The sequence below is a fragment of the Natrix helvetica genome, assembly GCF_964273705.1.
Source record: "Natrix helvetica genome assembly, chromosome: Z".
Taxonomy (NCBI): Eukaryota; Metazoa; Chordata; class Lepidosauria; order Squamata; family Natricidae; genus Natrix; species Natrix helvetica.
The window spans coordinates 24,757,435-24,782,514 of NC_138554.1; the positions used below are offsets into that span (position 1 = coordinate 24,757,435).

The 25,080-nt window shown below is 41.4% G+C and overlaps 1 protein-coding gene across 1 annotated transcript in view; it reads left to right on the forward strand.

Annotated features, from left to right (window-relative positions):
• EPS8L1 (EPS8 signaling adaptor L1) overlaps window positions 1-25,080 on the forward strand; it is a 52,459-nt gene that overhangs the window by 20,866 nt on the left and 6,513 nt on the right. The window contains exons 8-18 of the mRNA XM_081932032.1: window positions 1,059-1,159; window positions 2,113-2,165; window positions 2,615-2,741; window positions 3,654-3,742; window positions 3,843-3,917; window positions 5,364-5,512; window positions 6,459-6,600; window positions 9,698-9,726; window positions 17,871-17,967; window positions 19,483-19,647; window positions 24,805-24,904. Coding sequence (XP_081788158.1) covers window positions 1,059-1,159; window positions 2,113-2,165; window positions 2,615-2,741; window positions 3,654-3,742; window positions 3,843-3,917; window positions 5,364-5,512; window positions 6,459-6,600; window positions 9,698-9,726; window positions 17,871-17,967; window positions 19,483-19,647; window positions 24,805-24,904 — 1,127 coding nt within the window. The remainder of the gene's footprint in view (window positions 1-1,058; window positions 1,160-2,112; window positions 2,166-2,614; window positions 2,742-3,653; window positions 3,743-3,842; window positions 3,918-5,363; window positions 5,513-6,458; window positions 6,601-9,697; window positions 9,727-17,870; window positions 17,968-19,482; window positions 19,648-24,804; window positions 24,905-25,080) is intronic.

Consider the following 25,080-nt stretch of genomic DNA (forward strand, 5'->3'; position numbering starts at 1 on the left):
ATGATAGCAGTGTTCCAATATTTGAGGGGCTACCATAGAGAGGAGGGGGATCAAGATATTTTCTAAAGCACCGGAAGGCCAGACAAGGAATAATGGATGGAAACTGGTCAAGGAGAGATTCAACCTAGAAATAAGGAGAAATTTTCTGACAGTGAGAGCAATCAACCAATGGAACAGAAGTTGCCTTCAGAAGTTGTGGATGCTTCATCCCAGTAAGCTTTCAAGAAGAGACTGAATTGCCATTTGTCAGAAATGGTGTAGTGTCTCCTATGTGGGCAGTGGGGTGGACTAGAAGACCTACAAGGTTCCTTCCAACTTTGTTAATTTGTTGTGACCAATGGGCCATGGGTTGTCTAGATACCTGTTATAGATTCTTACGTTGTTGACTGAACTGCGTGGAATGTTATATAAATCAGAAGCCAATGTGTGTCCCTGGGGTTGAATATAACTCCAGAATTGCTTTTGAGCATCCCCCCCCCCCAAAAAAAAAAATAATGTATTGGTTTCCCATTGTTTTAACCAGGAAGAGCTTGAATCTCACATACATTGCAATGCATACAACAGAAATATCCCCGCCTTCAAACTTGGCAACTTTAAGACAGGCAGACTTCAACTCCCAGAATCCTCTAGCCAGCACGCTTTTAAGATATGTGGATTTCAAGCCCCAGAATTCTCCAGCCAGCATAATTTTAAGACTTGTGGGCTTCAATTTTAAGACACAGCTTTAAGACCTACGAACTTCAACTCACAGAATTCCCCAGCCAGCTATGATATGGGATTCAACTATGGCAGCTGAAGCCCACAAATCTTATAGTTGCCAACTTTGGAGCAAAAAAAGATCCCATCCATACTTACATAGTTTTAGAAAATGTGGCAATATTGTCCCACTCACTATGTCCCTGAGATCCCTTCAACGATTGATCCTTAGCCTGCAAAATTTTCCCCATCTCCAGCCTGGAAGTTATACAGGTCAAGTGTAAGATGGAAAGGAGGTTGCATTATCCAGTGAAAATAAGACTTTCTCTTCAGATCTCAGACTCTATGTTTCTTGTTTACAGAGCTGCCCAAAACATGCTTGATAATCAGGAGGTCTTCTCTCAGCCTCCTATGCAGGTTCCTTCTAGGACAAAGATTGTTGCACCAGGGCCAAGAGAAGATGGTAAGGACCTTAGGCTAAGCCCCACAAGTTTTTATAGAGGAGGACATTTGGAGAAGAATCATAACTTCTTGGTAAAATATATGTTATCCATCCAGGTGGTCTTTAAGGCTATTTTCTAGCATGTCCAGTTAAATGGCTATTGCCCCAAAAGACTATTGCAGCTTAGAAGAGATTACAGGCTGCATCCACCAAGGTTCTAGCATAGCATTAAGGAGTTTCCCAGCTTCATATACCCGTGTTTCTCCAAAAATAAGGCATGGTCTTATTTTTTTTGGAACCCCCCCCCCCCCCAAGTAAGCACATGACCTTATTTTCAGGGAGGTCTTGCTATTTTTGAGGTTCAAAAGGTGTGGTCATCTCATGGCTGCTGCTGTGTTGCAATATTTTCGGGGAGAGCTTATTTTAGCACATGCACTCAAAAGCCCGGTTGGGCTTATTATCCGGGGAGGTCTTATTTGGGGGGAAACAGGGTATTAATTGTCTTTAATGGGATCTCCTTCTAGAACAGCTAGCAAGAAGTCATGTTGCACCCCTATACATTTTACTTTCTGTTTGAGTTGCAGGGAACGATCCAGGAATCTTTCCCATCAAGAGATTTCAGCCACAAATAGGCCTGTCTAAATCTTTGTCTGGTTCCTTCACAATTTGTCTGTTTGGTTCTTTGAGTAAAATAAGCATGGTGTTAAAGATCCCTCCCAAAAGCTGAAACCATCGGCCTCATTCTTAAGGTTGATGCCATGGCACTGTTGTACACCCTTCTCATCAGAGACCATAGAGCAGGAAAGTGAGGTTCCTCATACTGCTCATATGGTTGTGGGAGTCACAGAAGAAGACACAGCTGTATAGTCTTTTCCTGCCACTGGGCTCTTCAAGACAGATTAATCCTCTTTGTGTCCCAGCAAAATGTAGCACTAGTGTCTTAAACTCCTCATTTTTTTTCTCCCTGTTTTCAGCCATCTTGATAGGGGATCCTGATCTGTTCTTCATCCAAATAGAGCAAAATGTGGTGAGTTAAATGGGAAGATTAATTGTTGTTGTTGGCTTTTATATAAATGAGATTTGGAAAAGGGGATGGGGAAGAGATATGGTCATTCACTTAATGACCATAGCATTTGCTTAATGAACACAAATTCACTTAATGTCCCCTGAAAGAAATTGTAAAATTGGGCCAGTTATGTGATTGACCTGCTTTATTACTGTTATGAGTATGACAGTGATGGGCAGACTCCATTATAGTCATAACTCAAGGACTCCCTGTAGCAGGTTTAAAAAGTGTGACAATGAAACTAGCAATTACAGTACAACAATCAACAAGTATCCCTACTCAAGGAGCATCCAAATTCACTTTATTTCCCAAAGACCTTTCCGATGAGACATGCTCCCACGTCACTTGTTCCTTGCTCAGTACAAATAATTTTTCTTTCATTCTCTTTATTGCCTGTGTGCCTCTTGCAGGAACTGCTGAACCGAGTTTTTGATGATGTGGAAGCCTTTGTGAAAAAACTGCAGAAATGTGCAGAAGCTTTCCGTCACCTGAATAAATATAGGTGCACTGCAAGAGGGGGCTCTCGAACACCAAGAGGTGAGACGATTGGCTGGGAATGCAGAAGGCAGCTAGAGAAACAGGAAATGCTTCTAAAGTCTGTCCCAATCAGAATCTTTCTGGGAGTTCTAACTCCGCCTCCAGAATGATTCTAGAATTTGTGTCTCTCGTCAGTTAGAGATGCACATCTGACGAGAAAAGGACCTTCTCAGTGGTGACCCCTTCCTTATGGAACAACTTTCCCCTGGGGTATGATGGGGCCCCTACCCTCTTGCTAAAAAGGTGTTAAAATTGTGGTTTTGTTACCTGGGTTTGGGGGCCATGAAAAGAGATAGGGCAATCAAGTTGCTGATTTGATTGTGTTGTTGCTGCTGCTGCTGTGTATGTATGTGAGAGAGAGAGAGAGGGAGGGAGGGAGGGAGAGAGATATATTTTTTTTAGAATGGATTTTTATTATACAGTGTAAAATGTTGGATGGTGATATAAATTTGTTTAATAAATCAATGAAAACAAATAAATTTGTCAGAATCCACAAACTTTTGCTATGGTTTGGAAACTTTCCCCTTCCATCATGGGCCTCTGCAATGGATCTCCTTCTGACAGCTTCAGAAATGCCTCCTGTAGTTGCATTATCCTCTGTTTCTGCACAAGCCAAAAAGTTTTTATTCTCTGTTTTTGCACAATCTTCTTTGCCCAAAAGGTTTTTAGAGCCACTATTTATTAAAGACAAATCCAAGGCCTACAAACATAATTGGACTACTATAATGGGCAGTTATTCCTGCATCGATATGGTTGAGCTGCCCTGTGTAGCAGGAGATATCTGGAACCACAAGCCTTGAGCTTCTCGATCCAAAAAAGGGTTTAAGTCTTCGGGCTGGAACTTCACCAGCCCCCAAAATAGATGGAGCTGCAGGGAGATTTTTACTGTTTCTTTCTTTACCACAACCACAGAGGGGCTCTTAACCATCAGAGCAAAACCCCCATCCCAAGAGGAGTTTGAAGACGCTCTGTCCAAGATCAAATATTCCTTTAGCCTTCTGGTGAGTTTTGTGTACATTTTTTCCCTCCCAACATGGACATGGAATGTTCCTCCTTCAGTTATGCTTACAACTAAATCATTCTTTTCCCCCCACCACTTAGGCAAGGCTGAAATCCAATATCACATGCCCTACTTCAGAGGAGCTAATATGTATTCTTTTCAAACCCTTGAAGATGGTAAGTGCTTGGCTGAAGAAGAGGAGGAGATGAAGTGTTTGGTAGCTGAATTAGTAACAGCGTGTTTCTCGATCTCCCAAATGTGTAGACCAGGGGTGGGTTCCAGCAGGCACTGCTGCCAGTTTGCTCGTGTGCACGCTGTTTGCACACGCTTAATGCACGCATGCTTGATGCACACATGCTTGATGCCTGTGCATGCTTGATGCCTGTGCATGCTTGATGTGCACTGTGCATGCATGTGCAGTGCAATAAAATTGCTATGCACATGCGCAGAAGCGAAAATCAAGATAGTGCCGCCTATGACACCACCTGGGCAACCAGTTTGGGAAGGTGGCAGACCTGGGTCGCTGCCGGTTCCAGCAACGCAGGCCGCCAAACCATTACTGATTTGGCCAAATCGGTCTGAAACGCTAGGGAACCTACCACTGGTGTAGACTTCAACTCCCAGAATTCTTCAGCCTATATATAGGACATGACTTAGAATTCTGGGAGCAGCCAAAATTGGGAAACAATAGACTGATAGATGTAGAGGGGCAATTGGATTGTAAAAGCAGTAGAATGGCATGAAACTATGCTTAAGGGGCATATGACCACAGTTGAGCCCAAAATTTCTGTTGCTAAGTGAAACAGTTGCTGAGTGAGTTGTGCTTCATTTTATGACCTTTCTTGCCACAGTTATTAAGTGAATCACTGCAGTGGTTAAGTTAGTAACACAGTCATTAAGTGAATCTGACATCCCAATTGACTTTGCTTATCAGAAAGCCACAAAAGGGGACCACAGGACTCCTGGATACTGCAACTTTCATAAATATGAACCAGTTGCCAAATGTCCGAATTTTGATCATGTAATCAAGGAGATGTTGCAATGACTTTAAGTGAAAAATGATCACGTCACTTTTCTCAGTGCCATTATAACTTTGAATAGTCACTTAGTGAACTGTTATGGATTGAGGACTACCCGTGTATTACTTAAGTAACAAATGTGAACTGAATGGAATGGAATAGAACAGAACAGAACAGAATAGAATTCTTTATTGGCCAAGTGTGATTGGACACACAAGGAATTTGTCTTTGGTGCATATGCTCTTAGCGTACATAAAGAAAAATAAAATAGAATACATTCATCAAGAATCATAAGATACAAAACTTAGTGATAGTCATAGGTTACTAATAAGCAATCAAATCATACTAGGAAATAAATAAAACAATATAAATTGTAAAGATACAAGCAACATGGTTATAATCATAAGTGGGAAGAGATAGGTCTTCAGTTCCATTAGTTGCAGAGTTGTGTAATATAATCCATGAAAATCTCATGATAAACATGAGATTAGATTGCACATATCAATGATTCCTATATGAGTGTATTGATAAATTTCTCTGGGAGAAGATGGAACTTCCAGGGGAACAGATAATATAGATTCTGATTCTCATTTCCCATTTCAGATTGTGGACGCTTCTGGGGGTGTGGAATTTGCTTCTGAAATGCGCAATCCCATGATAACTCTAGAGGCAGTGACTTTGATGCAAAGCTGCTTAGGAGAATGGGAATCAGAAGTGTGGCATTCTCTGGGTGAAAACTGGACTAAGCCCAGGTAAGGGGATTCGAGTTTGTTTTCCTTTGTTATTTTTTTTGCCTTCTTAATTTTTTCTCTCCCTATAGGATACAGTTTAATCCATTCACTTCCACTTCTTCCGTCTGTAGTTTTCTAACTATTACAATTTCCTTATTCCTTTCTTGATGCTATTGGCCAAGGGTCTCCAAACATGGCCACTTTAAGACTCGTATTGAATTGAATTGAATTTATTGAATTTATAGACCGCCCCCTCTCCCCGAAGGGACTCGGGGCGGTGTACAGGCGGCAAGATAAAAACCATATACAAAATAAATAATCTTAAATACCCCTAAAATCAGATTAAATGTTAGGCTGTACAGTGATAAAAATTAAAAAACAACCTAAAAAACCTACCCCTAAAAATTTAAAATACAGGCTAGAAAGATTAAAACTACGGTTAGGCCAGGCCAGCTAAGTTGAACAGGTGGGTCTTAAGTTTCTTGCGGAAGGAGCGGAGATCGGTGGTCATTCTGATGTCGGGGGGGGGGGGGGGGGAGGTCATTCCAGAGGGTCGGGCCCATCACAGAGAATGCCCGTAGACTTCAACTCCCAGAATTCCTCAACCAGATATGCTGGGAGTTGAAGTCCACAAGTCTTAAAGTGGCCAAGTTTGGAAACTCCTGCTACTGGGTATTTAATTTTGGTGAAATAGCCCCCTCTGCCTCTCAACTGAAGTCATATCACAGAAGATCTGGATCCACAAGCAAATTACTTAATAAGGATTGGAAACTTTGGAATTTGAATTCCAAAATCTTCTCTTAAGATGTTAGACCAATTCATTTATGATATAAATATGGTGGATCTGTTGTAGATTGGTTGACAGCTGTTGCCTGGGTGGTTTATTTAACTTGCAATGATTGAAAATGTGATGACTTTAGCTCCTTCCTTCTAATTCACATCATTCTTATTTGCTTTGTCCATCAAGGGTAGATTTCCCCAGGGGCTATGCCGCTTCCTACAACCTGACTTTCTGCAGTGGCTGGGAGCCTCCTATCCAAGATGCTTTTGGGAAACCTTGGGAAGACCCAGTAGAGATGCAACACCGCCATGAAGAACGGCGTAATCAGGTCAGTTTTGGGAACATAAGCTTGCGTTCTGAGCAAGAGAATGGCTATAAAAGGTTCTGCAGCTACTTGGAACAGTTGAAGAAGTAGATCAGAGGTGGGTTGCTCCCGGTTCGGCCCAGTTCGGCTGAACTGGTAGTGGTATTTTGGCCTGGATCGCAGAACTGGCAGCAACCCAGGCTGGCCACACACACACACACACACACACACACACACACACACTCAAACCAGTTATCTAGTCGCTATTGCTGTTGCCGGCATGTTGTTTAGTAGTGCGTGCATGTGCCCAGTTCACTGTAAGTTGTTCTGTGCATGCGCGAAGTGCGCGCAAAGTGAACCTGTAGTAAAACCGGAGGCAACCCACCTCTGAAGTAGATTATCTTTGCATACGTTACATGCTGCAGGCTTTGATTGATTTTGCGCCAACAATAGATCTTCTCCAGGAGGATCAATCTCCAAACTTGGTTCTTCAGGTCTTCTAGTACATACCCATTGCCACTGTAACTGAGTCCATCCATTTGGTACTGGCCATCCTCCCCTTGCCTTTTGCTCTCCCTTTCCCAATTTTATAGTCTTTGGTGTATCTGTTTTGCTGCATTCCAAACAAAAGGACATTATTATTGTGCAAGCAGCTTGTTTCTTTAGTACCAAATGTATGAAGTGTTGCTGCCCATGGATCTGTTGTTTCTGCTTGTGGAATATTTTTTTCAGAGCAGCGACTTCCATTTTATTTGCACCATTGGATGACTTTGGAGGTTAAATTGGCTCAAGGACTTCCACAGATGTAGGATATTTAGAGTATTACATTTGTGATTGTCCTCCTTGCCTCAGGAAAAACCATGGGCTGTTTACTGCTGGGGGACATATTCATACAGTAGAACAGGGGGGTCAAACCTGATTTCATTGAGGGCCACATCAGGGTTGTGCTTGACCTCAGAGGGCTGAGGTGGCCAGGGTGTGCATGGCCAGCTCGACGTCACTCATGTTGGGGGCGCCCAAGTGCTCTGCCAGTGAAAATAAGCTGCCGAGCTCCGTTTTTGGCTACGACAGCCTCCTGCAACCTTCTGCCAGCAAAAATGGAGCTCAGTAGGCCTCCCAAGCTCCCTTTTTCACTGGCAGAGGCACCACAGACTGGTCCTTCGCTGTGTCCAGGGTGGCCCCGTGGGCCGAATCTGGCTCCCAGGCTTTGAATTTGACACCCCTGCAGTAGAGTGTCCATTTTAGGATCAGAAAGGCAAAGAGATCCAGCAGGAAAATAGTGTTTTCCAGAATGAAATGGAAGTAAAACGTCTCTGTTGCAAAGAGCAAAACCCAAAGGAAGCTGGTCAGTTGCAGCGCTCCAATTGGCCCACTGCCTGACTATCCCACCCTTCTCTCACATATTATGTTTTGGCTGCTGGAGAAAACGAAACCTAAGCAGCCTCCATAAGCCCTCCCTGGTCCAAAGTCTAACGTGTTAATTACTATTTCTCTATTTATTTAAATGCACAAGTTTGCCCAACTCCACAATGACTCTTGGCTTACAACAATAAAAACAGTACAAATACCATATAACAAAAAAAACAACAAATAAAACCCAAAATACCACCTCCGCCCTACACATCCCTCTGCATAAAAAGTCTAGCTCAACAGACATTATGCTATAAAAGTTTGTCACCCACTTTATGTTTGCATGATCTTTCAAATGAGGGCAGGGTAGGAGCTCTAGGATCTTCAGAGGGAAGCTATTCCAGAGGCAAATGGTATGACAGAGGAGGCCCATCACATGACATTGTTTAATTGGGAGGACTTGGAACACGCCAAATTAACTTTCCTTGTTTGTTATATTTTTAAGCTATCCAACTGGTGGCTCACATAGATTCACATAGCCAGCCTATGCCTTCTCCGTGGCCAATCATATGCTTCTAGAAAGCATGCATATTTACTAGATTGCTCATTTTTCCAGAAAAAGGGATAGGCTACAGAAGAATAGCAATAGCACTTAGATTTATAGACCACTTCACAGTGCTTTACAGCCCTCTCTAAGCGGTTTACAGACTCATCATATTGCCCCCAACAATCTGGGTCCTCCTTTTACTAACCACAGAAAGATGGAAGGCTGAGTCAATCTTGAGTTGATGCAGATCGAACTCCTGGCAGTGTGCTGGTTTAGCCTGCAGTACTGCATTCCAGCCACTGCGCCACCATGGCTTCATGCATTCGTGAATGCTTCAGGAACAAGCCTGATGGTATGTGGAAAAGACAAGAGAAAGATTGCAGCCTAGACAATGGATCTCCCTCCTGTTTTCCAAGGTCATTCAAGATTGAGACTCTGAGAAGAGTGCAGAAAAGAGCAACAAAGATGATTAGGGGGCTGCAAGCTAAGCCGTGAATAAATAATATTGCAATATTTAAGGGGGTCAACCTATTTTCCAAAGCACCAGAAGGGAAGGGAAGAAGCAATGGATGGAAACTAATCAAGGAGAGAAGCAACCTAGAACTAAGGAGAAATTTCCTGATTGTTAAAATAATTAACCAGTGGATCAACTTGCCTTCACAATTTGGGTGGAGGTGACTGTCCAGTCTCTTCTTAAAAGCCACTGGAGGCTGAGACAGTCACCTACCTGAAATGGTATAGGCTCTCCTGCTTGAGCAGGGGTTTGGACTACAAGACCTCCAAGGTCCTTCTGTTCTGTTCATTCCCACATACCACCACAGAACACTTGAGCAAATAGCTTTAAAATAATTCCTCACACTAAGACTTTTATGAACAGATAAGTCCTCCAGCTTTGAAAGTATAGCCATAGCATATTCTTTAAAAATTAAGTGTTTTTCCAGCCCAAACAAATGGAGATTCTACTTCACTTAAAACTACCAGTAGTTCCAATTATACATATTCTGTAACACTGGAAGTCTTTAAGAAGATGTTGGATAGCCATTTGTCTGAAACGGTATAGGGTTTCCTGCCTAGGCAGGGGGTTGGACTAGAAGACCTCCAAGGTCCCTTCCAACTCTACTATTGTATTGTATTGTATAATTCCTGTCCATGAACTGGAGGGAGAATTTGAGAAGGAGTGACTTGAGATGGACCAAACTAACTTTATTGTTTCTCTATTTGCAGCAATCGGCCCCCACAATTGCAGCCAATGGGTAAGATATTGGTGAACATCTTGAGAATGGATTGGTTATTTGCAGAGATAAATGGGGAGTTTATAAGAAAGGTTTAGCTTTTAGAATTTAAAGAAAAATTAAAAAGGAAGATTGGGAAAGACAAGGATTTTAATGACTAGGGTGGGATTGCCTGTAGAATTAGTTTCCACTCTTAACACTCCTGCACTCCTACATATATATTACCTCTTGTAAACATGCAATTTTAAAATTAACTTCCAATGCAGGAGCATCAAAAAAGTGGCCCAGAATGCATGTTCAAAGTATTGCCCCTTGATACAATAGCCCTTGTTCAGTCAGAGGTGATAACTTTATGACCAGTTCTCACAGTTATGGCCTTTTCAGGACTGTAAAAGCAAAGGAAAGCTTTACAGTAAGATCATAAGCACCATTTCACTTAGCAACCATTTCACTAAATGACCAAATTGTCCATTCCAATCCTAAATAAGGACCATCTGTATATGTGTTACACATAAAAAGGAGCAGTACTTTGATGGTGCACATGCCGTTGCCAACTTGGCTTTTCTGAACAACCCTTGCAGGTGATCCATATCTGAAGAATCGTATCTAAGATGTAGGGACTTTCAAAGAGTTGTAGAGCCGTCGCATAATGCAATATTTGTATGAATCCAAAGACTGGTCATTCTAGACCAGCATTACATATCCTATGAGTTGCAACAATAGGCCAGAATGAAAGGCCGAAAGAGCTATTCCTAATTCCTGTTGCACAAAATCTTTTAAAGAGGAAGTAAAGAAATTGAATGGGGTAGCTCAGTGGCTAAGACGCTGAGCTTGTCGATCAGAAAGGTTGGCAGTTCGGTGGTTCAAATCCCTAGCGCCGTTTAACGGAGTGAGCTCCCGTTACTTGTCCCAGCTTCTGCCAACCTAGCAATTCGAAAGCATGTAAAAATGCAAGTAGAAAAATAGGGACCACCTTTGGTGGGAAGATAATAGCGTTCCGTGCGCCTTCAGCATTTAGTCTTGTCGGCCACATGACCACGGAGATGTCTTCGGAGAGCGCTGGCTCTTCGGCTTTGAAACGGAGATGAGCACCACTCCCTAGAGTCAGGAACTACTAGCACATATGTGCAAGGGGAACCTTTTTTTACTTAAAGAAATTGAATATTTGGGACATTCAGAACGCATGCAATGTCAGAGAAAGTAAAACTTTTCCACTTCCTTAGATGAAGAATTTCTGGCTTCCTCAATCATGGTCATCACGCCCAGTATAATCCCCATTGTAGCATTAAGGGAACTAATATGAATCGAGGGGCCTATCTTGCTGGGCACACAATTCCAGTCCCTTCCCTGGTCCCACTGGGAAGAGAATTTTCGAGGAGAAATGGAAGGTTGATGGAGGGTAAGATTAACATCTTAGGGGTTAGGTGTGTAAGGATTCATCGTGGGTTCTTTAGAGGTTGGTGATCAGATTGGATAAATTGGGTAAAGTGTTGAACATTTAGGAGGTTTAGGTTAGGAAAATTGTGAGTCGTTTATGAAATGTTTAGGTCAATTCTATATTGCTTTTCCCCCCCTTCTCTTTCTTCTTTTTCTAAAAACCTATTTTTTCTATGTTTCTCTATCCATTTATCTTTGCTCTGGGAATAGCTGGGTCCGGTGGTAAAGCCAAGGATAGGAGCTAGGATAGGGATATGGTGGTGGTAGGACACTCAGAAGCTTAGCTTAGGGCAGGTGATGGTGTGTTGCAGTTAATAATTGCAGGTTCTTGCCAGGGTGAAGGGTGCTTTTGGTGATCAGCAACCATTAGATGTTGAGCAAGGACTTCAAATTGTTGTCCTGAATCTAAACTTACAAGTATTGGTAGCTAGGAATCCAACTGGCCCAACATGCCTTCAAAGCATGAGGGCCTCTGAACACAACATTTGATAAGTGACGTAAAATTCCCCATCAAGTCTTTTGTATTTCAGTCCTGTTTCACTTCTCTGTCCTCTTTTAAGGACATTTAATCAGTACTTTATTTATTATTATTGGATAATAAGAAATAATTGAGAAGTTGTTAGAATGGATATTTGTGGCATAGCTTCCAGGACTTGTAAGTTCCTTCTCTCGTGGTTCTCTAAATTCATTTATCCTAAGGTCTCAAGAGTCTTGATTCTTGCCAAGATCAAAAAGAGCCAAAATATTGTGGCATGTCAATCTTCACTCAATTTATTGACATTTAATCTGTTCTGTAGTGCTTTGAATTGAGCTATGCTGACAAATGTCTGTATTCCAAATGTTATTCTAACTATCTCTCAATCTAAGAATTATACCATGATTAGGTTAACTAGGATTAGTTGTCTAGGGAAATGGATTAACTGTTAAAATTCGTTTTTAAAGTTTGTAGCATAGATAAGCACATAATGACTTACTCAAGAGCTAAGAATAAGTAAACTAACAAAATATATACCAATTGTAGAGGCCTTGAATTAAACTAATTAAGAATGGAATTTCCTTCCTACTCTTTTTATGCACATATTCATACATTCTGATTAACTTATTCATACACATACATATGTAGATATGGGGAAGCACCTAATAATCACTTCATAATGTGGCAGGGAAGAAGGGGAGAATCTCTCATAATTCTCAAAATAAATTAAAACCAAATGGCTGTTGTGTGGTGGTGCTAGAAATTCTGATTTGACCAGCAATGCTTGAGAACAAAGATAAAACTAAAAGTTTCAATGTATCACTGAAATAATCCTTGCTAGTAACCACTCCCTTTTCTTAATTCTTAGAATGGAGAAGTCTCTGGGTTTTTTACACCCTGTAAAAGGAGCTAAAACACATCCATGCATTTGTCCTCTCCCAAAAGATAACTGGGAAACACAATACCACAGAATTGGAGAAAAGTCTTACTTAAATTCTGGGCCACGTAACGTGTTTGTCCCTGTGGGAGAACTCTGGGATTATGTCTTGGAGTAAAGAAAGAGGAAGCAGCAGCTAGTAAAAATTGTTGTTTCTGCTTATAAGAGCTCATTTTTATAGCTGTTCGGGGAAATGAGCAGATAAAAGAAGAGAAGAACTTTAGAAGAATGGAAAGACAATCGATAGTTTCTCCTGTTAGGAGTGTATGTGTGTACATGCACATATACACAAGCATGAGTATTTCCCCTTCTTTTCTCTACCTTGTGGTGGAGATAGCATCTACCAATTTTGTTGTATGTTGGGAATAGACCCGCCTCAAAAACTGAATAACAGATAGCTGTTATCTTCGAATGTGATACAAAAGGATCACACAGGGTTCATACTAAGTACCCAACTCCCCATATATTTATAGTGTAATTTGCTCACCCTTTGTCAAAGTTGAACGATCATGAAGACAAAGCCAGTTTGGTCTAGTGGTAAAGGCACCAGGCTAAAAACCAGGGGACTGTGAGTTCTACTCCTGCTTTAAGCATGCAAGTCGGCTGGTTGACTTTGGATCAATCACCAGGAGACTGTGAGTTCCAGTCCCCCTTAGGCATGAAAACTGGCTGGGTGCCTAAAGCCAGTTACTCTCTCTCACACCTCAACTCACCTCACAGGTTTTTGTGAGGAAAATATGAGGAAGTAGTAGAAGTTGTGTTTGCCACCTTTAGTTACTTCTAAAAATAATAAAAGCACAATGTCAATACCAATTTTTGAAACATTTTCAGATAATATTTCCATACCAGTTTCCTGCTGCAAAACTAAATCAATTTCAATTTCTAGAATATCCCCAACAAATGCCTTACAGTTAAAAAAAAGTGTGTATGCAGATTAGAAAGGCTGAGCCCAGTTATGCAACTGAAGACTACAACTTTCACTTACCCTGTTTCCCTGAAAATAAGACCTTCCTAGGTAATAAGCCCCATTGGGCTTTTCAGTGCATGCACTAAAATAAGCCCTCCCCTGAAAATAACCCCTCCCTGAAAATATTGCAAAGCAGAGGGCAGCCACGAGGTGACTACACTCACCGCCTCCTGCACCTCAAAAATAATAAGACCTTCTCCAAAATGCTTATTTTGGGGGTCAAAAGAAAATAAGATCCTGTCTTATTTTGGGGGAAACACATTAGTAAACATTGCAAGATTTCCAATTCTTTTGGAAGGAATGTAAAATGAGACAAAGCAGTTCTTTTTTTAAGCCAGTATCCAAATTATTCAGTTTTGTTTGGTCCAACACTTATGGAAACAAGGCCCACTTGACTCCCTCACTGTTGCTGAGGATCACTTTACACCTGTCGACATCTTATGAGGAGGCTCCATTACAGTCGTATGTCGAAGGCTACCTGTACTTGGTGCTTTCCCCTCCATTTTCTCCCTTCACAACAATCCTAGGAGGAAGGTTTGGCTGAGAGAGAATTATTGGCAGAAAAATAAAGTAGAACCTGGGTCTTCTCACACCAGGTTTTGCCTTGCCCTCATGCTGTCTGTGATGGATGTCGCCTTCCCAATAGTTCTCTGAAAATGTCCCTGTTCTCCCTTGTGTTAATATGAACATGGCTGTGGTAAAAAGCACACTCTTGATATTGCCCAAGCTAATTCTTTTGCAGTCAAACAGCGTGCAAGTAAGTTCATAACGTACAGGAGCAGAGAACAAAAGAACAAAGTAATAGCACAAGGAGCAGCTCAAGGGAACCTTTTGATTTATCCTTTGGAGACCCAGGGAGACAGGGACTTGGCAGGGAACCAAGGAACAAAAGTCCTTTCCCTGGAGAGAAAAAGAGAGGAAGGAAAGTTGGGTCTCCCAAGAAGTCTAGGAGAATAAAATAGAGGACCAAGACTTGGGAGCCCAGGTCACCTTAACAGAAAACGAAGTGAAGTTGAAGCAGAATAGGAAAGGAACTGGAGTTCAGTTATTTTTCTCCTCTGCTGACCTCTGGTTTGGGTGAGGCTTTGATGCATGGGAGCAAAGCAATTAGGGGAACAGCTCTGGAAGCAGGAAGAAGATTGGAGGAGGAGAGGCAGAGGCACATGAGAGTCTTCCAAAAGGCAAGAAGCAAGAGTCGGGGGGACCAGGTGTTTTGGTGGTGGGCATGGAAGGGAAACGTAACAGGACAAAAATGAGAAGACAGCGGTTTTAAATAAAAATGGCGCTCAGAAGAAAACCAAGAGCGGGACACTAGCCAGCCATTGAAGGTAGGATTGGAGTGGGGTGGGAATTGGGTGTCTCCTTTTTCTTTTTCTTCTTGAATTCCTATCCTTCTCAGAACCAGTTTGCAAGATGGGTGTCCCAGCCAGTCCAGCTCTGATCCTCATAAAATCTAGCTGGGAGAAGGATTGCAGATACTGTAGATGGTTCAGGGTGACTTTTCTGGTAGGAAATGCCACTTATTAAAGAAAGAGGCAACTGGTATAAACTAATATCTCATTTTGCCCTTTACCCGGTCATTATCTATTCCTTCCTTCTATATCACATTTCCCCCCTATTCTGTAATTGGGTAATCTTTGTGAATCTGAGCATGATCAGAGTTGGTCACTTTGCTACTGTGATGGATGGTAACAGCTAGCCATCTTGCAGTCTTCTTTCACATATTTTTATTGGCTGGATGCATTAAATTTAGGATGAATAGATACACAATTGCTTTACCCCCTAAACCCAGCATATATTAAATAAAACCTACATGAAACAAGAGAATCTAAAGTTGAAATAAAGATAGTTAATCTGTTTAAAATGAGCTACGTGACTTAAATTGAAATGCATTCCCACGATGCCCAAATCCAGTATCTGTGACAATTTAAGATATTGAAGGAAGTGTTGGATATTTATATTCAGTTCAATAAAACAGAGTTTACTACTATTAACTCTGTATTTGGGAGTTACCCTTTCATTCTTTATTATACTTACACATCTAGATTAAAATAGCATGACGTAAATAATACTTCACAATTCATTTACTAACCCTCAACTATTAACTAGATTAACCCTTATTTATTAACACTTAAAATGTTTAGTAGCTTAATTAGTTGATGACACAAGAATTGTCACTTATATCATCCCATTGACCAAACTTCTTCTGCTTACTTCTGTATCTCATCCTTGCCTTTGCTATAATGTAGACCAAGATCTATGGAAATTTTCAGGACTTCTGGGCCTTTAATTAATAGTTTCCTTCTTTTGGGTTCTTTTTAATGGATCAGCTTTGTTACCTGTCAAGAGCAAAGTTGCTTAACTTTTTATTACTTTTTCTTAGTCTTTGTATTTTTCTTGTTCAATAGCACAATTTCACTTTTTTTTTTAAAAAAATGTACTGTTTTAATTATGCTGACAGAAGAACAGAAAACTTAACAATAATTCTTTTAGTCAATTGTGTCAGGAATCCTCACCCCCCCCCCCCGGGCCATGTCCCACTATAGGACATGCAGCCTGTTTGAAACTGGGCTGTGGGAGAAATGGACAAGCACACTTGAAGCTCCATTCACGTGAGTAGACGGTGCTTGAGCGAAGGACGCTTGTGCTCATGTGCGAAGCTCCACTTGCATGACTGGAGCTTCATGCAAGTGTGCTTGTCCATTTCTCACGCGGCCCAGTTTCAAATAGGCCAGGCCCCTGGTCTGTAGCGGGAATCCCCAACCCCTGGACAATGGCCTGTTTGCAAACAGGCCACACAAGCGATGGGCCAGTGCACATGTACACATGGCCACACACACAACTCAACTTGCCTCTGCTAGTTGACTCAACTCCTCTAATTGAGCTGCATGTGTACATGTGTGCATGTGTATATACACAGGCCTGGTGCTCACATGAATTGAGCTTACGCAGCCCAGTTTTCCTCTACTACCCCGCCCCCCTTCCCCAACCCAGGCTGCCAAGCCACAAAGATCGGGGACTGCTGAATTATGTGATTTGAATATATTTGCAAGTAAAGAAGTAGTTGGGGGTATTCACAAGGGGAATGTTAAGAAATTAAGATGGTTGCTACAGGCTACAGATAGTCCTCGACTTACAGCAGTTCATTTAGTGACCATTTACATTTACAACGGCATTGACAAAATGACTTAAAATCGTTTTTCACACTCTGCAACATCCCCATGATTACGTGATCAAAATTCAGACGCTTGGCAAATGACACATATTTATGGTGCTTGCAGTGTCCCAGGATCATGTGGTCACTTTTTGTGACCTTCTGACCAGCAAAGTCAACGGGAAAGCCAGAATCACTTAACAACTGGGTTACTAATTTATCAATTGCAGCAATTCACTTAACAGCGGTTGCAAGAAAGATCACAAACCATCTCTTTCTGGTGAGCATTCGTATTTATATGAAGATGGGTTATGCCACCTGCAGGTTTAGAGAAAAGATGTACATGTTTAATAAGAAGAACTTTAAAAAGAAACTAAGTGAATGAATAACTTGTGTGGCTTTAGAATAAACTAAATTAAAACCACTTCTCTTTGCTGGACAGAGAATATTTCCATCAAAGTGAAAGTGAAAGGAATGGGAGATGAGACAGACATAATCTTGGGAGTACTCATCTCTAAAACCTTCAATAAAACACAATGACACCCATCCCCAGCTCCATCTAAATCTCTGGTTCCATTGGTGACTGATTAGGAAGAATGGGAAACGGATAGCAAATTTGCAATAGGTTTTCTGATTCTCAGAAAATATGAAATGAAAAAAATAAAATTTTCTGGGTCTAAATTGGGTGACTAGCATGGAGGAAAACTTGAAAAGATGCCATAATAGGATATGCATAGACAGTGGTACCTTGGTACTCAACTGTTTTGAAACTCATAGAATTACCCAACACATTTTGATGTGAAAATTTTGTCCTGATATTCATCATTTGTTTGGTACCCAATGCACAAGCTAGAACCTGTTGGTGTCAGCTACCTTTTGACTCACTACATTATTCTTTATGGGAAAAACTTATTTGGCACTGGTTGCACCTCCCGGAACTAATTAACAATGAGTACCAAGGTACCAATTTAACTGAAAGATGACCTCATCTAAAACAAATTTGTTGACTATGTGCTAAGAGGCAACCTTGTTCCTTAATCCTAAATCAACTTGCTATGTTAATTAATTTGTCTCAAGTCAATAGATCTTGGGGATACGTAAAAACAAAGTGAATTCCTTAGATGTGAAATCTGATCTACACAGATCATAGGTAGTCTTGCATTAAATCCAATGCGTCTTCCTTCTTCCCTCACAGGTGCAAACATTTAGAGAAGAAATCAGTGATCTGCACCCACAACTTCACAGCCAGAAACAGCAATGAACTGTCGGTGCTTCAAGGAGACATATTAGAGGTGAATTTATACCAAGCATGGTATCAACAAAAAGAACAGCGGAATCTTTAATATAAAGAAGATGATTGCATTTGGGAATCCCAAAATTTGGAAACACACCAATTGTTTGCCAACCTGAAATTTTAATATGAAAATCGGCTGGGTGATAGTGGTTGTGGTGGGGAAAATAGGAAGAGGAAGAGTGTTATACATATTCAGCACCTTGAGTTATTCAAGAATTACTTATAAAGGATTTATTTCCTTAGTGTATGGTATGAAATACATGGATAGCAGCAGTAAAGATGTATGAAAAAAGCAAAAAATGATACGATACACATAAGAGGAAGATGCGTAGTCAACTTTGTAAGGTATAAGAAAGTCAAGAAATTATGTATTCAGTTACAAATATATATTTTATTTTAAATATGTTAATTCATATAGAATACATTGGTTCATAAAGGACAATGAGTATTCTATATATTAATGTATTATATTTTATATTGATATTATTATACAAACATACTAGTGGTGGGTTGCAGGCGGTACGCCTCAGTATGGGCTTACCGGAGCCTGCCTGCAGCACCGGGTACCGTTCCGGTACGATGCTCCGGAGGGCCCACCCGCCAAGCTCCTTACCTATCCTTTAAGCAGCTGGAGTGTCACGGAGGCTTGCGGAAGCGTCGCAGGCAAATCCGATGCATGCGTGTCCATGTGGGTGACGCCGGGATCCAGAACCCACCACTGAAACACACACACACACACACACACACACACACACACACACACACACACTTGCAGGTAGTTCTTGACTTAGGACCTCAACTGAGTGCAAAATTTCTGTTGCTAAGTGAAACAGTTATTAAGTGAATTTTGCCCCATTTTACCACCTTTCTTGACACATTTGTAAAGTGAATCACTGCAGTTGTTAAGTTAGTAACACAATTGTCAATTGAATCTGGCATCCCCATTGACTTTGCTTGTCAGAAGGTCGCAAAAGGGGATCACTGCAACCGTCATAAATATGAACCAGTTGCCAAGCAGCTGAATTTTCATCATGTGACCATGGGGATGCTGCAACAGTCATAAGTATGAAAAATGGTCATAAGTCACTTTTTTCAGTGCCACAGTAACTTTGAACGGCCACTAAATCAACTGTTGTAAGTTGAGGTCTACTTGTATCTAGGCCATTTATCCAATTAAGCACATTATTTTTTAATTGAAGGAAATCCACTTTTCTTCCTGTATAAGTATTATATTACTTATGAAGTAATAAAAGTGGCACAAAAGAGAAGCAAACAAATAAATACAAAACTTCTGCAAAATTAGCAACAGTTAAATAATTGTGACGTGTTTGCACGTGTGAAATCATGTAACTTTCCTTGGTAAGAGGCCATGTGCCTCTATGTGAAAAGTAAATTGTGCACTGCTGGCAGGAATGGAATTATTAATGAGCCTGAATTAGGACAGTTGTGAGTATCACAAAAACAGGCTGGAATGTTGTCTCTGCTTATATGGAAATATTTTCTTTGTTGTTAGGTTCTCGATGATAGTAAGAAGTGGTGGAAAATCCAGAATTGTTATGGTCAAGTTGGTTATGTCCCTTATAATATTCTTGCTCCAATGCTGAATGGAGATCATTCCAGTATCCAGAATGACAAGGAAATTATTGTAATCCATGAAATCAACCCTATAATAACAAAGGTGAGTTAGACCAGGGGTCCCCAACCCCCGGTCCAGGGCCCAGCATCGGTCCACGGCATGCCAGTAACCGGGCTGTGCAAACAAGTAAGGCTCCATCTAGGGAATGCACGCAGCATGTGAAACCCACACCTCTTCTGGTCGATGGAAAAAACTTTCTACACGGAATCTGTCCTTGGTTCCCGAAAGATTGCGGGCCACTGAGTTAGACTACGTGAATTAGGGCTTTGTTTATTTATTTCTGTTTTTTAACATTCGGTATACAATGGCATTTAAAATTAAAAACCAATATTTTAAAAACAGCAAAGAAATCAATCCAAACATTAGAAAAAAACATGAATGAAATGTATTTATTAATTTGATCTACCATATTTTTCAGAGTAGAAGACGCATCGGAGTATAAGGCGCACCAGATTTTGAAAAGGCAAATTTTTAAAAAAAGTTTTTGCACTCTGCAGACCTCCCAAACCCTCTCCACACCTCATTTTTTCGTGAAAACAGAGTTTGAGAGGCCTGCAAGGTGCTACTGATGGCTGGCGGGGAGGGGAGGGCAAAATGAGCAAAAAACGCCCCGTTTTTCATGAAAACAGGCCTATTTTTTTGCTTTTTAAGGGAATGCATAACCTTTAGGAGGCTTGTAGAGTTCTCCTGGGGGCCGAGGGGGGCAGAAACAAGCAAAAAAAAACAGTCGGTTTTTCGCTCACCTTTTCCCTCCCCAGCCCCTAAGAGCACTTTGCAGGCCTCCCAAAACTTCTGCACATCCATTTTTGTGAAGGAAGCAGGGTTTTGGGAGGCCAAAAATGCTGTATTCAGTGTATAAGATGCACCCAGATTTTCACCCTCTTTTTTAGGGGGAAAAGGTGTGTCTTATACTCCGAAAAATACGGTATTAAGGTACACCTAGCTTACAGATCAGACTCTGGAAGGCCTACGATACAAAAAGTGATCAGGTAGAATAGCCTTCACTTTTCTTAATCTTCTCCAGATATGTTATAACTTGATCCGCACTTGACCCAGGTAGTCCTCAACTTATGATCACAGTTGGGACTAGAATTGCCATTTCTTCCTAAGGGGATTGTTAAGTGAATCACATTCAATTTTACAGACTTTTTTTGTCACAATTAAACACATCACTATAGTTGTTGAGTGAATCACACAGTCATTAAACGAATCAGGCTTCCATTGATTTTGCTTGTCCGAAGCCAGCTGGGAAAGTCACAAATGGTGATTAAAGGAGCAGAAGATGCTTCAATGGCCATAAATGCCTTCTGGCTGCCAAACGCCTGAATTTTGATCACGTGATACAAAGAACGTCATGTGGGTTTCGCTGGTAACAAGGTACCAGATGATGAATATCAGGCAGGAGAAGCAGAATGGAGAATAGGGAGGAAGGTAAGGCTAGTGAAGGGATTACTTCCTGTGGCAATGTGGCTTTGCAAGCCCCACCTGTATCTCTGGATATAAGAAGCTGAGGACATGAAATGGAATGTGCTTAGGCAGGGGTCCCCAACCCGTGGCTCATGCCCCAGAACTGGACCGCGGCTTGTTCAGAACTGGGCCACGGAAAACGGCAGGCAAGCTTGAAGGTCCATTTACATGAGAATTGGGTAGACCCGCTCGTGTACAAAGCTCCATTTGTGTGAGTGGCACAAATGGAACTGCGTCCATCACTCACATGGACCCAACACTCCCCACCCCCCCAACTCCACCAGAAAGGTTGGGGACTGCTGTGCTTAGGTATATCCCTGGAGAATCTATTGGAGATTATTAGAAACCAAATACTGGACTAGATCAGGCGTGGGTTCCGGCCAGCACTACTGCCGGTTCGCTCGTGTTCACTCTTCACTATGCGTGCAACTGGAAAACAAGATGGCGATGCCGACGGTGCCTAGCGGGGAACCAGTTCAAGGGCGTGGCAGGCCTGGATCACTGCCGGTTCCAGTGACCCAGGTTGCCAAATCACTACCGGTTCAGCCAAACCGGGCCAAACCGGTAGGAACCCACCACTGGACTAGATCTTGGGGAGATCCAGCATTGCAGCACAGAGGTCAAAGAGACTTAATAAAGTCTGGTGAGATTTAGGGAAAGCAATCAAAACTTTCTCCCTTTGAGTTCTAGAATGAGGATCCCCAACCTATTAGATTCCACAGACTCGCAGCGGCAACTTAGGCGGTTTTGGAGGCAGCAGGAAGCAGGAACCTAAATATCACGCATTTGCAACCCCTGTTCTAGAAAACGCTAAAATGTCAAAGATGGATGAGGATGGAATCAGATCTGTATTCCACATGTATAACTTTACTTAAAAGTGCTGAAAATGGAAAACCAGCAGACAAAAATCACTTGTTAAAAAGTCCAAGAGTATATAAGGATCCAAATAATACAATACAATACAATAGCAGAGTTGGAAGGGACCTTGGAGGTCTTTAACCCCCTGCCTAGACAGGAAACCCTATACCGTTTCAGATAGATGGCTATCCAACATCTTCTTAAAGACTTCCAGTGTTGGGACATTCACAGCTTCTGGAGGCAAGCTGTTCCACTGATTAATTGTTCTAACTGTCAGGAAGTTTCTTCTCAGTTCTAAGTTACTTCTCTCCTTGATTAGTTTCCACCCATTGCTTCTTGTTTTACCCTCAGTTGCCTTGGAGAATAGTTTGACTCCCTCTTCTTTGTGGCAACCCCTGAGATATTGGAACAATGCTATCATGTCTCCCCTAGTCCTTCTTTCTATTAAGCTAGACATACCCAGTTCCTGCAACCGTTCTTCATATGTTTTAGTCTCCAGTCCCCTAATCATCTTTGTTGCTCTTCTCTGCACTCTTTCAAGTGTCTCCATATCTTTTCTACATCGTGGTGACCAAAACTGAAAGCAGTATTCCAAGTGTGGCCTTACCAAGGCATTATAAAGTGGTATTAACATTTCACGTGATCTTGATTCTATCCCTCTGTTGATGCAGCCTAGAACTGTGTTGGCTTTTTTGGCAGCTGCTGCACACTGCTGGCTCATATTTAAATAGTTGTCCACTAGGACTCCAAGATCCCTCTCACAGTTATTACTGTTGAGCAAGGTACCACCTATACTGTACCTGTGCATTTCGTTTTTGTTGCCTAAATGTAGAACCTTACTCTTTTCACCATTGAATTTCATTTTATCAGATAGTGCCCAATGTTCAAATTTGTCAAGATCCTTCTGTATCTTTAGCCTATCTTCTGGAGTGTTGGCTATTCCTGCCAGCTTGGTATCATCTGCAAATTTGATGAGTTCCCCATTTATTCCCTTATCCAAATCATTGATGAAGATGTTGAAGAGTACTGGGCCCAAAACAGAGCCTTGGGGTACTCCACTGCATACTTCCCTCCATGAAGATACAGTTCCATTGAGGACTACACGTTGAGTGCGGTTGGTTAGCCAGTTATGAATCCATCTGGTGGTGATGCTGTCTAACCCACATTCTTCTACTTTATCTAGTAGTAGGTTATGGTCTACCTTATCAAATGCCTTACTGAAGTCCAAGTAAACTATTTCGACAGCATTCCTCTGGTCCACTAATTTTGTCACATTATCAAAGAATGCAATAAGATTAGTCTGGCATGATCTGTTTTTGACAAACCCATGTTGGCTTTTGGCTATTACTTTGTTGCTTCTAGGTGTTCGCTAATTCGTTGCTTGATTATCTTTTTCAGAATCTTTCCTGGTATTGAGGTCAGGCTGATAGATCTGTAGTTTCCTGGATCTGTTTTTTTCCCCTTTTTTGAAGATGGGAACCACATCAGCTCTTTTCCAGTCCTCTGGTAGTTCCCTGGTGCTCCAGGATCTCTGAAAGATATAGTTCAGTGGTTCTGAGATCTCGTCTGCAAGTTCTTTCAGAACCCTGGGGTGTAATCCATCCAGTCCTGGTGATTTGAACTCGTCTAGGGTAGACAGGTGCTCACTTACCATTTTCTTCCCTATTTCAACTTGTGTTCCTAATCTGATTTTTGTGGTGCTGTTTTTGATAGGTTGGACTGTTTTATCCCTTTGTGTAAAGATAGATGCAAAATATGAGTTAAATAGTTCTGCTTTCTCCCTGTTGCTTGTCACCTTCTTGCTACTTTCTCCCAGCAATGGACCAATTGTTTCCTTAACTTTTTTTCTTGTTTTTAACATGTTGGTAGAAGCTTTTTTTGTTATTTTTTACTTTTGTGGCAAGCCTTTCTTCATTGTGAGCCTTAGCTTTCCTCACTTCATCTTTACATGCTCGGGCTATTTGCTGATATTCTGCCTTAGTTATGTCCCCCACCTTTCCACTTTTTATACTTTTTTGTCTTTCAATTTGTCAGAGAGTTCTTTATGCAGCCTTGCTGGTTTCTTTTGGGAGCTGTTATTTTTCTTCTTCATTGGTGTTGTGCTAGACTGGGCTTTTGTAATCTCATTTTTCAAAATTTCCCAAGCTTCTTGAGTTGTTTTCCCCTTGAGAATTCTCATCCATGGAATTTTTCCCAAGCTCTCTCTAAGTTTATTGAAATTAGCTCTCTTAAAGTCCAAGACTTTGTTTCACTTTGTTCTACTACTTGTGTTTGCATAATGTTGAATTACAATATTGCATGGTCACTTGCCCCCAGGATTCCTGTGGCTTCAACACCTTCTATCATTTCCTCTCTGTTAGTGAGAATTAAGTCCAATATGGCCGATTCCCTTGTTCCCTTCTCTACTTTTTGGGAAACAAAGTTGTCTGCTAGGTTTGTTAGGAACCTGTTGGATCTTCCACTTGGTGCAGAGTTTGTTTCCCTGTTGATGTCAGGGTAGTTAAAATCCCCCACTACTATTGTGGTGTGCTTCCTACATACCTTAGTTAGCTGATAGCAAAAAGTTCATCTACTTCCTCTGCTTGGTTGGGTGGCCTGTAGTATAGACCTATGGCAATGTCATTCCCCCCCCCCAACCTTTAATATTGATCCAAATGCATTCAAGATAGTTCTCATTGACCCAAATGCATTTAAGATAGTTCTCATGAACTATGAAATGAATTGGGATTTTACATATTAAAACCCAGACACTATAGAGGACTAATTGCTTGTAGATAATTAATGTAGCCTTGTCACCATGATTTCTTGTGACATCTCTCCCAATCAGAAATAGACTTTTGCCACTTGTTGTCCTCTCTTTCTTTCTCTGCATAGATACCACCACCTCAGCCACCAGCCAAGACCAAAAATCTACAGTCCAATGGTGTAAAATGGGCAAGCGTGGAGGACCTTGACGTGGACCACAGTAAGAAAGGTGAGACCCTTTTTTCCTTTGGAACTGAAGAGCCAGCAAACAAGCAATTCTTCTTCTTGTTTTGTCTAAGCACAAGGTTTTAATGTCTAAAACGCAGTGTGGATTCCAGGCAGGTGAGCAGTATTCAAGGATAGATCTGGCAAAGGTTTTATATGCCCTAGTTAGCAGCATAGCAT